The 12,963-nt window shown below is 44.4% G+C and overlaps 2 protein-coding genes across 2 annotated transcripts in view; both read right to left on the bottom strand.

The window, feature by feature from the left end:
- bsnb (bassoon (presynaptic cytomatrix protein) b) overlaps window positions 1-9,834 on the bottom strand; it is a 72,574-nt gene extending 62,740 nt beyond the window's left edge. Inside the window, 1 exon segment of the mRNA XM_048254435.1 lies at window positions 9,532-9,834. Within this exon segment, the coding sequence (XP_048110392.1) occupies window positions 9,532-9,710 (179 nt within the window). The 5' untranslated portion in view covers window positions 9,711-9,834.
- bap1 (BRCA1 associated protein-1 (ubiquitin carboxy-terminal hydrolase)) overlaps window positions 1-12,963 on the bottom strand; it is a 29,856-nt gene that overhangs the window by 1,804 nt on the left and 15,089 nt on the right. The window lies entirely within an intron of this gene.

Raw genomic sequence — 12,963 nt, 5'->3', positions numbered from 1 at the left:
TTCACTGTGGCGATTCACAACCCACTCAATGCACATTGTTATTAATTTCCATACTTAGAGACGGTATAGTACTGCTGTTGCTATAGGCCCTACCACAGCTCAGCTCTCTGCAGGCCCCCATCTCTCTGCATGGCCCCAGAGAGCCCTCCCGCTGGACACCAGGTGCTTCACTGGAAAGCACCAGTGGAAAAAAAGAAACCTTTTGGCAGCATGATGCTTGGAATTAAAGCCATTCATTCTCTCAAGTCACATAGTCACACAAAAAAAATAACATGAACGTGAAAACTGACTGGTTCTGTTTTTTTATTTATTTTGCTTTTCTACATTTCACTACGAAATATAACACACCAGTCAGTGTATGGTCCACAAGGCTTTGGTATACTGTAGTGGACTAGCGATGGCATGGGAGAGAAACACATCAGTGGTCCCTATCAGCATCTAGGGTGTGTTGTGCTGTTCAGGAGCACTTTTAGCACCCTATATGAAGCCACGAGTGCTCCTTCTGCCCAGATAGTCACTGCAGGCACAAAGAGGGGGTCGTTGCACGGCGCCATTACCTGGTCGCTCTGCGCTTTATTGCATTCTCAAAATGGGGTCCTCCATCGGACACAATCTGTTCTCAGTACAGCCATGACAGTTTGCTGTGAAGCATACACTCTCTGCTTTGTGAGTGAACATAGCTATGCAGTATTCACTGGAGACTCAGATAGCTTTATATCGTGGTTCAGTATGGCTATGTGTGTTGTATTGCACTGACTTTATTTCCGAACGATTTGTTTATGTGGCAGGCCCTGTAGTTTTATATTTCTATCTGCTTCCTATTCAGACTCATTTGAGTTGGCATTTATGCTGTGTACCCTCGCTACTGTCGACAATTTGGCTAATTAGCTTGTGTTTACACAGAGCCTGGAGTCTGTACTTCAGTGCTGTTTACTCTCTTCGCTTGCCGTCTGTGTTGTTGTTTTACAGGAGTTTCTCCACGCAGCTTCCAACGTTGCTGTTCCCCCTCTCTGCACTTGGTAGGATGCTGAAGCTGTGGTGTGTGTGCGTGTGTGTGTGTGTGTGTGTGTGTGTGTGTGTGTGTGTGTGTGTGTGTGTGTGTGTGTGTGTGTGCGTGTGTGTGTGTGTGTGTGTGAAACTGTGGTGTGCTTTGAGTCCCCATTTGGAAGGCTACTAAAAGGTGGCTAGGTTGAGATAGGTTGAGTCAGCTGCTGTACCCTAATCAACATAACATATCAACTGTCAAATGACCCCCCCTTCCCCCCACCTATCACCCGACTCTGACCAACAGTGTTTCTACTCTCACATTAGCATGTATAGAAAGCCAGGTCACTTTAACATTATATAGGTTGCTCTGGTGCCTTGGTTACATATAAAAAGAGGAAGAGATGTTGTAATGTTGTAATAATATTCTGTAAGTCGCTTTGGACGAAAGCATCTGCTAAATAGAACCACCTTGACCATGACCATGTCCATAAGAGATGCGCAGGCACAACTACAGAGACAGCTCAACTAGCTCCGACGAGTAAAAACACACAAAAAATATGTGTATTTGTCCCTTCTGATGTAACAGGCCTTGTTGCTTTGCAGTCATAGGATATGGGTTCACCTGGGACATGATCAATCCCATCACCCTCAACTTGCCTGCTCTCTCTCTCTATTACTCTCTCTCTATCCCTCTCTTTCTCTCTCTTTCCCTCTCTCTTTTCTTCCCTCTTGCTAACTTGGACACGACCGTTAACGTTAGCCGCAGAGCCCTTCAGCTGGCTACAGCAGTGCCCAACGCAAGCATCTCATGTTCAGACTGACTCAGCAGCCCCGCTGTTAGCGGAGCTAATACAGTCCCATTGACCACGAGGGCAGCAGGCAGAGATGGGTTTCGAGTGAGAATGAGGCTCTGTGATTTGAGACCAGCATATTTCAGTCCTTCTGACGCGTGACACTAATACAGACAAATAGCTGGACTGTACCACTCTCAGGGTCAGGCACATCATCACCCTGACATCAACCTGCCAGTAAGAACAATGAGATCACCCATCATTGCCACACCAGGACTCTTTCCTGGTGCTCTGTCTGCTCTGACAGGAAGTGTGACTGCTCTTGTTGAGGTGGCTGATTACTGCTCTGTCACTGGGATGGACTTCAGCACCTGGGTGATCATTTCCCTCTCAGTTGTCATGGCAATAGAGAGCTTGTTGACTGAAAGACCAGGCTCCCTACTCAACATGGCCTGAATAGGAAGTCAACTCTTCCCAGAAGGGAATTGATAAATAGATTACTCTGATCTCCATACCCCACTCCAGGAAGTGATGTGAAAATAGAAGAATGCAACAGCTCAATGGCAGATTTGGTAGTCTATCTTAAATAAAGCAAACACAATTCAAGAATTTAGCAACTAAGGAGTAAAAGGAGAATTACAAAAGCAAAAACTGAATTCATTCTTTTTATCAATTCTTGAGGAGGACAATGGGGGAGGGGTTACAACCATGACATTGAACTGGGATCTTACAATAAAGGTCAGTTTTGACATTAAAGACATTTGAGTGAAAGTGATAACCTAGACACTCTTCAATGTTAACCAAATCCATCCAACAGCGGATCAAAAACGTTCATTGTCAGCCACCCAGATGACCACCTACAAAAAGGAATTCTCAGGACAGGACTAATAGCTGACTATTTATCACTATTTATCATCCTTAACCTTTACCCTGTGTACTGTATATGATATGTGTGTGTGTGTGTGTGTGTGTGTGTGTGTGAGAGAGAGAGAGAGAGAGAGAGAGAGAGAATAATTGTCACCTCAGATCTGCTCAACACACCACATCTGTATATTTCAGCTGGGACAGTCACACCTACATCCCCATGGTATTCTCTAGCCAAGAGCAGCACTGTTTAATTGTGTGACAATCAAATATGTACGAGTTTTATAAGCACATGGGAGCGTTTGATAGCAAGGCACTGCTGTGACCATGACAATCGATTGCTGCAGCCCGACTCCGTTCTGGTGAAGCCAGGGGACTGTACACTGGGTCGACTCAGCCTGTAATATGCTACCCGTATGTCGCCCAGTTCTGTGAGATGAAAATATGTTATGCCCCGACATCCACTTCTAGCCCTTAACAGTGTGTATATACAGAGTAAATTAAGTCAAAATCAGAATATACAAATAAACCAACGAACACATAGAATAGATAGACACATACAAAGATGATTAAGCCAGTTACTGTGACGGTTTCTGTCATTGATTTATTCAGTCATTCATTCCTTCTGGTTGCGGTGTTCTCATTATCCACTCGCTTGCCTCTTCAGACCTGTCACTGCCACCTGCCCTGATTTCCTGCCTGGCCTGCTACCTCAGCTGGATTGGGGTCAAGTCAAGATGGACAAAACCTTGCAAAGTGTATGATTCAACAAAAACGGTGGTGCATTGAACACACATTATTGAAGCAAGCACTGTGAGAGAGCTTTTCTAAATTGATTTTGAGCTTATTACATCAGTTTCACCATTGCGCCCAAACATGTCGTTCAATCTGGAAACCATAGCAAAATGCCAAATGTTTAAATTTTGTCTGTGTCTTTTGGCTCTCTCTGCTCACCTGTTTCCAATCAGCCCAGTACCCTACAGCCTCCCATTACTCAGTAGTCACATCGTCTTTTGGTGCGATCCATTTGTTCAATGTGCTCATCTTACGAGTAGTACCGGTGAGTTGTCCGAAAAACATGAAGTTATGCAAAATTACGCGACGGCACACCCCGCTAAACTCGTCTGACGAGAAGCGATCTTGTACAAGTCAAAGGACCCCAGTTCACGGTGAGTTCTTACGACAAGGAAGTTACATCATTTCACAAGTTACGAGTTGTCACAAGCGTGTAAGCACGTACAAATGGAACCCACGATTTGTACCACAGCTTTCCAGCACTATTTCTCTGCCTACTCATTTTCATTCTGGTTGTTGTTTTTGAACCATCATGCACCACTGCATGTACTTTGGATCTTGTCTCTACCATTAACGACTCCTTGTGTTAAATAAAACCCACGTTTTTGAACCCTAACTGATCTCTACCAGTGTCTGGACCCACCAGAGCTGGATTGTAAAGAGCCTCTCTCTTTTCCCTCCCTTCTCTCTCTCTCTCTCTCTCTCTCTCACACACACACACACACACACAGACACATCTGAATTTAATGGAGACTGCCAGACCTTGTGTGTAGGTGAGTGTATGTGGCGGAGAAGAGGCATTTTGAGTATTTATGACCACATTATGTAAATGTGTCTGTTTTATTTCCCTGCCGCTAATGATGAACTGAACTAGACCGAGGCATTCAGACAATCCTCTCCCTCGTTTAAATTTTGTCTGTCACACTTTCTCTCTCTATTCTGCCTCCAGCAACTTAAAAGGAACATTTCAAACATATGCATGCATACTGCATACAGTCAGGGATATGAATACTTAATTAATACATACTGTATATGAATGTGAGAGCAACAAACCCAATGCAAATTCAGACAGCTAGAAAAGGGCCCTCTCTTCACACCTCATTTCAATCCCAGCAGTTAATCCAAAACACTGGTTAGCATTCATAACTCAAACTAGGACACATTCCACAGAGGACAATGCATGAAGGACCAAGCCTCGGAGTGGTCAACCTTACAGTGCCTGGTCAGTGTGCGAAGCAGCAGTGGTAAAGGATCCACTCATGATTGGCTATGCCAGCCAAAAGGATGTTTGACCTTAATCCAGCTAGTTTATTCATTCCCCTTTTGTTGTGTAAACGGATAGGAAAACTCATTTTCTGTGACCTTTTTGCAAAATGAATTTCCTTAGCTGAAAACCGGCAAGCACAACAATCATTTTTCAACAAATGTCCAGAACCATTCAGGTAACTGCAACAGAAGAATCGCTGACTGGCTTTACCAGACAAGAACAGGCAGATCTGTAAATATTAAGCAAATTCTTGGTTGTTTCTCTGAACCACTTCTCTTACTGTTGTCTTCTATTTCTTTAAATCCTGCTTCATTTCCCCTCCAGCCAGTACAGTCTCATAGTTGCCTATTGTGTATGTGGGAAGGTTGATTTGGCAGCACAACACTCTTCTTTCTTCTTTTTTAAAATACAATAATTAGCTCAAAGATGTTTCATTTCGGCAAACAATCTGCAGCAATAGACTAAGATCTGTTGGCTGTTCTCTTTCTTCTTTGATACATAATCACATTTGAATGATTGTTTCTGTTTGCTTACATCCACACTGTAACCATGGCTACTACAATGGCATCCAAACCTGACCATAATTACTTTTCTTTGTTTCACTTTGTGATTAGTATATGGGTAGATGTCGATACCAGCTAAAAATCGCATATATTGAAGGGTGAAATCAGACGGTCTAGAACACTAGGCTGTGCATTACCCTGTAGTGTAAACTAATGCATAAGGTTCCAGGTGGAGATGGGAAACCTGGCTTCAGAAGGTAAAAGTCCTACCATGTATTGGTTCAACTTGTGCATCTAAAGGAGGTGATAGCACTAATTAGCTCATCTACCTAGCTGAAGAGTTGAGCTGATAAGAATGTTTGGTACAAATATGTGGTAGGACTTTGACTTTCTGAAGCCGGGTTTCCCATTTCTGGTCCCAGGGTTACTGCAGCGGAACAGGCCAGTGTCTGTAGTGTAACAGAGCATCACTGCTTACTTTTACCCACTGTTCTGTTCTAGTCACAGCTCGCTAACACACTGCTCTGCTGCACAGCTAACTTGTGCATGCACACAGCTAACTTGTGAAGGAGAACAACGAGCCTGCCTGATCAAATGAACATTGAAGCCTCGTTCCCAGAGGTTAGCCTCAATGCTGAGTGACAGTGCGACAGAGTGGGCGCTGGGAATTAGCAGAGAGAGAGAGAGAGAGCGAGAGAGAGAGACAGTGAGCGGAGAAAAGCGCTGATGTACAGGCGGAGGAGTGATGAGGCCATGTGACCCAGCATCAAGGCCCGGGACAGCGGGACCCAACAGGGAGTCCTCTTTGGGCTGACATATGGGGAAAAGGTAGAGATGAGAGAAGTGTGTGTGTGTGTGTGTGTGTGTGTGTGTGTGTGTGTGTGTGTGTGTGTGTGTGTGTGTGTGTGTGTGTGTGTGTATGTGTGTGTGTGTGTGTGTGTGTGTGTGTGTGTGTGTGTGTGTGTGTGTTTAAAGGTAGGGTTTATAAATGGGCAGCACATACTAGCACATAAATATAACACCATAACCAAGAATCACATTTATCAACCTACTGTACCTTCCTTCCAAAACTGCTCTTAATCAATATTAAAATGTTTATCTACACCTTCATTCTTTTAGGACACCCACCCTAACCATCCATTCAGTTCTGCTTAATATTTAAAGTGCTCCTGGACCTATCTCCTCTGTTTGTGTTCTGTCTTGTACCACTGTGTGTCATTCATCTGATTCCACCCTCTGCCTGATAAATTGATCCATTAGCGGTTGCCAATTGCGGTGAATAAGAGTATAAAATGCTAGTATAAAAGTCCGGAGGCCACCTTGTCACGGATGTTGTACTAGTTGTACTGTAGCGAGGGGAGATGATGGTGGTGGTGTGTGTGTGTGTGTGTGTGTGTGTGTGTGTGTGTGTGTGTGTGTGTGTGTGTGTGTGTGGGAGGGTGGGCTGAGGTGATAAACGGAGCTTCTACCAAGACACCACAGACAGAGAGATCACAGGGCTCCTGCATACATCACCTACTGAGTGCTGAAAAGAGACATCACTTCTCTCTTTCTCTTATCTCTCTCTCTCTCTCACAAACACACACATTCCTTCCCTCTGTCTGAATTTGCACCTGGCCTGTATGCTTTTCCCTCTCTGGCTCACACCATATATCTCTCTCTCTCTTTCTCTCTTTTTCTCTCTCTCTCTCACACCCTCTCTCTGTCTCTGTCTCCCTCTTTCTCTCTCTGTGTCTCCCTTTTGCTCTCTCTCTCTCTGTCTCCCCCTCTCTCTCTCTCTCTCTCTCTCTGTCCCCCCTCTCTCTCTCTCTCTCTCTCTCCCCCCCTCTCCTCTCTCTCTCTCTCTCTCTCTGTCTCCCTCTTGTTCTCTCTCCCTCTCTCACTCTGTTTCTCTCTTTCTCTCCATCCACCCACACGTAGCCCACTCTCTCCGGAACACACACAGGCACGCGCTCGCTCGTTCACTACCAGCCAGCTTGCCATGGGCCTGTGTGGGCTTCTGCGGTTGGAGGAATACCAACAGCGCGGAAGACGGACGAGAGAACAGCACCAGCCGACGGGCCCATCTGGACCCTATCCCCCTCACACCCACATCCTGTCACACACACACACGTAGATCACACTGAGACAGAGAGAGAATGTGACAGACAGATGCACATCACAACGTCACAGGAACACGACACACACACACACGACACAACACACAGCACAAGTGACCTGGCATAGGTGTAAAAAACATTATATATTATTTATATTTACGTTTACCTGACCACTGTCATAGGGGATGACACAAACAAAAAATACATTTAAGACAACAATTGTGCTCATAATGTTTTCGGAAAGCCTCTTTGTGTTTTCTTCTCAAGCTTGGATGTTGATGAATATGTTCCTGTGCAACATTTTCAAAATAATGCTTGTGTTGCTGACTGTGCTGGAGGATGTACACTGTCTTTCACACATCCACATTTCAAACACACACAGAACATAACTATCCTCACACACATGACATGGGAACAGAAAACAAGGCATTTGAGAATTGTTGTGATGATAGACAGACTGAACAGAAAATGCCTTACAAAAAGGGGTGAGGTTGGAACACAACAAGGATGCTGAATGTGGTCCAGAAACCGATCACAGGCAGCACATATGTAGTTCCCAAGAGCTGCTGTTGTGCTACCCTGTGCTCTCGCAACCGAACACAGCACATATTGTGCAATTTGAGCCAGAAAATATCAAAACACTATAGATATTTACTGCTTTGTGGTTAGGCTACTGTAATTTGCATTGTGTAGCCTACTCACTCTGCTGAACATTATTATATGTAGTCTATATGGTTTTTTCACAAGCATTGAGACACCACTGGCTTAAAGACAGCTGCTTTAGCCGAGGCACTGTATAGTAGAATCAACATCAACTCTGACTATTCAGTTCACCACAAACTGTACTGTAAGCTCCATGGTGAAGAATTAACAAAGACTACGTGAAAAAACATTAGGAGATTATAGAAAAGAAAACCTCAATCAAATGTGACTGCCGAATGCATAATTTATGTGGGTGTGAGTGAGTGTGTGTCTGTGTGCGGGTGATGGCGTGGGAGAAAGGGAGCTAAATATTCCTAGCACGTGAAACAAATGGTTCACATCTTCTGCAGCATTTCAATGAATTGTTCACGAGGTAGGCTTCGCATGTATCTCGGGAACGCTGGTTTTGGAGGCGTGTTTAGCCTACTATTGCATCTGGGCGAATATCGCCATCCATCCCTACACAAGCAATAACATCGACCATTCTGATAGGTGTGGCGGTAGCTGGAGCTCCATCTAAGCGTTACTCCCATTCACGATGGAGGCGTATCCTTCGACAAAAACATGTTTCATGCTACTATTGCGGTAACCATGGCCATGATATGTCTATATAGACTAATGTGTCGTCCACATACTTAATAAAATATTATGTGATGCTACAGAAACCTTTTGAGATTTTCGTCTGACAACGAGGCTACAACTGCTGCCTTTTTTCTCTGCTTTTTATCGTTAATTACGTAGCCTAACTGATGATGAATAACGTCAAATATAGCTGAGAAAATAATTGAAAACCACCTAAGGCATAGGCAATGAGCCTATTTACGTGCACTTTCGCAATTCAGTGAGTAAGTAGCCTATCTGATTCTGTAGTGACAAGGTGGGTGTAGGCTACTCCTAAAGGAGAGGAGCACCATAGAAGAAGACTGCATACAGAGTGTCAGTGTATCAACTTTATAAGACAATTAACTTGCAATAGCCAGTTTACACCCTGCAACCTAGATAGCCTATTAGATCTGAGATCAGCCCACCATAAGAAACTTCCTTGCAGGAGCACATCTCAAAACCCAGTAGTTTGAGAGGGTGTGACACCTATGTTTCAAACAGTTCCGTGAGGAGTAGCCTACCTTATGAGCATAATGTGTTATTAAGAGAAGAAAAATCACTCATTACTTGTCCTCTGTCATTAGCTGTAGCGTTTTACGTGATGGCTACGTCCATTCCCCGAAGGTCTGAATACAGACTAGCATATATTCTGCTATGCTAATGTGGCAACTAAAATACACTATTTTATATGTTTTAAGAAGACAGCATACTGTCCTGTTAAACGAATGCGAGGCTGTTGCAGGGGCTTTCCACATTTTTAAACAAAATGCCAACAGTTGCTCTTGCACAAATGCAACCAATTCAAAGGCTACGACTAGCTAACAGGCTACAGAGTGTTTTGTGAAATATGTCTGTTGAGGACACATACCACAAAATACATGTTATATTCACCAAACTGTAAAGAACCGTCCTAGGAGTACCTGTTAATCCCCGGGCCGGGTCCGCTACCGGTGCCACCGACTGGCGCACCATTGCTGGGCTTGATGAGCTGTCCAGCGCCCGCCGGTGCTGAAATAGAACCCGGAGCCCCCGCTGAAGGAGCGACGGAGCCGGGTTGCCCTGGCTGGCCCTCCCCTTCCATGCTTGCTTCGTTCCCCATGATTGCGGGATACGAAACGGAGGGCAGTGACGATATTTACTGTGGGTTTTGTGTTGTAATAATAAAAACTCAAAAGAGCTCAACGTAGCTCCTCTTCCGCCATCATCGCTTACAATCCAGCATCCTGCACGGAACACGCACGCGCGATGGTGGGAAGGCCGATAGAGCACGCGCGCAGACTCAAGAAGAGGCGAAAGAGGGAGGGGGAGGGGGGCGAGTACGCGCGCGTGTCCCAGATCTCAGTTTCTCTGGTTTTATTCAGAGTGGACTGGTCACGCGCGTGGCTCGAAACTGATCAACTGGGTGTGAATTAGACCTAGCCTGCCAGATCGTCATAAAACTTGAAATGTTCGGTTCACTCATCAATAGCCTATCCTGGTAAATTAAAGGCGTAGTCCGCAATCCTGTACAGTTTTTGTCAAATTAGTTAAGGAATTGAGCAAAAAGAAAATCCTGTGTTCAGCACAGTCTTGGCTCTGTAAATGGGAAACAAACATAGCTGCTCGGACCCAGCCATCAAAAATCCCAGCCAATCAACGTGGACCCTGTATGGCATGGACATTCTGTTCAATTTGTCTACCCAGAAAGTTCTGCAGTAGACTAGATAACATGCACTCCACACTGCGCACTGATACACCTGAGACTAGCTAGCCATCATTAAAATGCGTCTGAAACAGCTTGGACTGCTGCGGAGCACTTTGAAGTAAAAAGTGCACTTGTTTTATCCGCTGGCTTATGCATAGTGATGGAGCGAGATGAGGAGCCTTTGTTGTGATGCCAGTTTTCCTGCGCAGCACATATAAGAGAGACCATCCTCAAGGTCAGAAGAATTTACCTCTAAGCAACTTTCCCCAGCCACCAAGCCCTAGAGGCAGAAACAAGAAGGACTGACTGGATTATTGATCAGAGACGGAAGAGGGTCTCCTATTGTTGAACTTGACACTTGTGTTAAAAGTTGTTGTCTTTGAGCGCAGATTTGCAGCCCTACAGACTAGAAAGGAGATAACTAGACAGATGGATATTACAAAGCACAGACAGAGAGAGAGAGCAGCATCCTCACTACTAGCAACTGTACTGAGGAAGTGGCAGGAGGCTGCAGGCAAGATTAGAGGTTCATTCTAGTTCAGGAAGCAAGTCCTCTTTAATAGCCATTATGTTAAGGTCGATATTCTGGACAGGTGAGAACCAGTATGCCTCACTGTGTATTGTATTTAGCTTGAATATTGAAATAAAATTGATTGACTTCATTGGCTGGGTGTCAAGGTGTGTTTGTGAATGTTAAAGGTTACCATGTTGTTGGCTAGAATGTTTATGTTTTATGAGATTTGTGGAGATCTTGAAGCAAGAATTACTCAGGAATGGTTTTGGGATTTGCTATGTGTGTGTGTTCATATTGAGTAGAATTGGTACAAAACCTTAGGACTGTTGTTTTCTGAGAATATCATGCCTACCATATCCTGAAAAAAGTCAGTCTCACTCTTACAGCAGAATCTGGATTTGTGGCGATCTTGAAGCAAGAATTACTGAGGAATGGTTTTGGGATTTGCTACGTGTGTGTTCATATTGAGTAGAATTGGTACGAAACCATAGGACTGTTGTTTTCTGAGAATATCATGCCTACCATATTGGTACTGAAAAGACCTTAGTGAAGACCTTAGTTAGAGCTTAGTGGAGTTATACACTCTGTGTTTTTTTTCAGTTATCAGGCCTTCTTTCAGCTTAGGGCCAATGGGTGGTATGTATCAGGAAACCAGCTTCTTTGCAGCCCCAAATCCCCACGAAATCTGGCAGTTCTCCGTGACTAAAACCCATCAGTGTCAGACTTGAATGGACAAAAAGACTTGGGATAGAAAATCGGTAGCAGTAAAATGAGATGCCGCAGAAGCACGGCAAATAAAACCAAAAGAAAATGACATCAGGGAAATGGCTGGGGCATCTATCCGGGCACTGACACATAAAGCAATACAGAATCAATGGAGTTCTGGAATCCTGACAAGAACGCAAACTCAACCCACTGGCATTTGGCACTCAGAAAGAAGGACATTTCAGCAGCAGACAGTAAGTCAAGCGCTGGCTCAACGCCTGCGTCCATCTCTGGGCATGCAGCTCCGCAGCAGACCACTTCAGCCACTGGCAGACGAGAGGGGCCCAAACAACAAATACGCCATTTGTTCTGCTGTTTGGCATTTAAACAGTGTGTTGCCAGGATTCAGTTGCACCACAAGCTTGTTGACTTTCGGACAAAGCTGTTTTGTTGAGTTTGGACTGAATGGTCTCTTACTAACAGCCTTTAGTGTTCAGCTGTTCTAATTGAGTCCGTATGAGAATGTGTAGGGTCAGCAATGTCATGAGTGTTTGGGTTGTACGATGAAGAAACCTTTGTATCTCACATTTTATTGTTTTAAATGAATTTACTACAACTCAACAGTAGGATATCCTCTGTGTGATTCACATCACATGTATATAGTCATCCTGGTGGCAAAATTCACACCAGGATGAAGGATGCCTTTGTCTAGACTAGTAGTGTATTACATGTTACAACATGGTTGAGAAAGCGAGAGTTGATGTAAAGACTGTGTGTGTGTGTGTGTGTGTAGTAGTAGTAGTGTTAGGCACAAGGGAAATCCTCTGTGTGACAGATGGTGTGGAGTGGTAAGTATATCAACATACACACATACACGCAAACCCAGTCATTGCAAGGCCTAGTGATTCCTGAGTTTGTGATTTTTTTTTTGCTGATCAAGTTTGTGTTTGTGTGTGGGATAGAGTCAACCAGAGCCATTGAATACCCGGCTTTGTCATTATCAAAGGTTAAAAGAGCTACCTCAACCATTCCATATCACTTATCAACAGTCATAAAATAATCACTTATATTCATATCCATTATTATTTCTTCATATGTGCATGAATTTCCACTTAACCCCTGATGTCCTGGAAGATGACAATTCCCTTTTGGAAACCTGTGAGCAGGTGCTCATTTTTAACATACTTCTCCACCTAGTGGACAGCCCACGCTACTGCACCTGCCCTATCTCCTGTCAGTTGTACCCTAATTTGCCCTTGACTGGCCCCCCCTTCAGCTCGCTGAGCAGGTAAAACCCAACAAATTGCAGCTTCAACCAGACCAGGCGCAAAGAAAGCACTGCTGTGCTGGGTGGCCCAACCTGCCCACAGCGGTCACCTTCTGTTGAGTTAGGCCACATGGGACATGTTTTGAGCCTTTTCCTTTCAGCGAGAAACAAACAAATGATTA

The sequence above is a fragment of the Alosa alosa genome, chromosome 10 (genome assembly GCF_017589495.1).
Source record: "Alosa alosa isolate M-15738 ecotype Scorff River chromosome 10, AALO_Geno_1.1, whole genome shotgun sequence".
Taxonomy (NCBI): Eukaryota; Metazoa; Chordata; class Actinopteri; order Clupeiformes; family Clupeidae; genus Alosa; species Alosa alosa.
The sequence above is the reverse complement of the archived record's forward strand: the minus strand, read 5'-3'. Positions and strand labels throughout refer to the sequence as shown.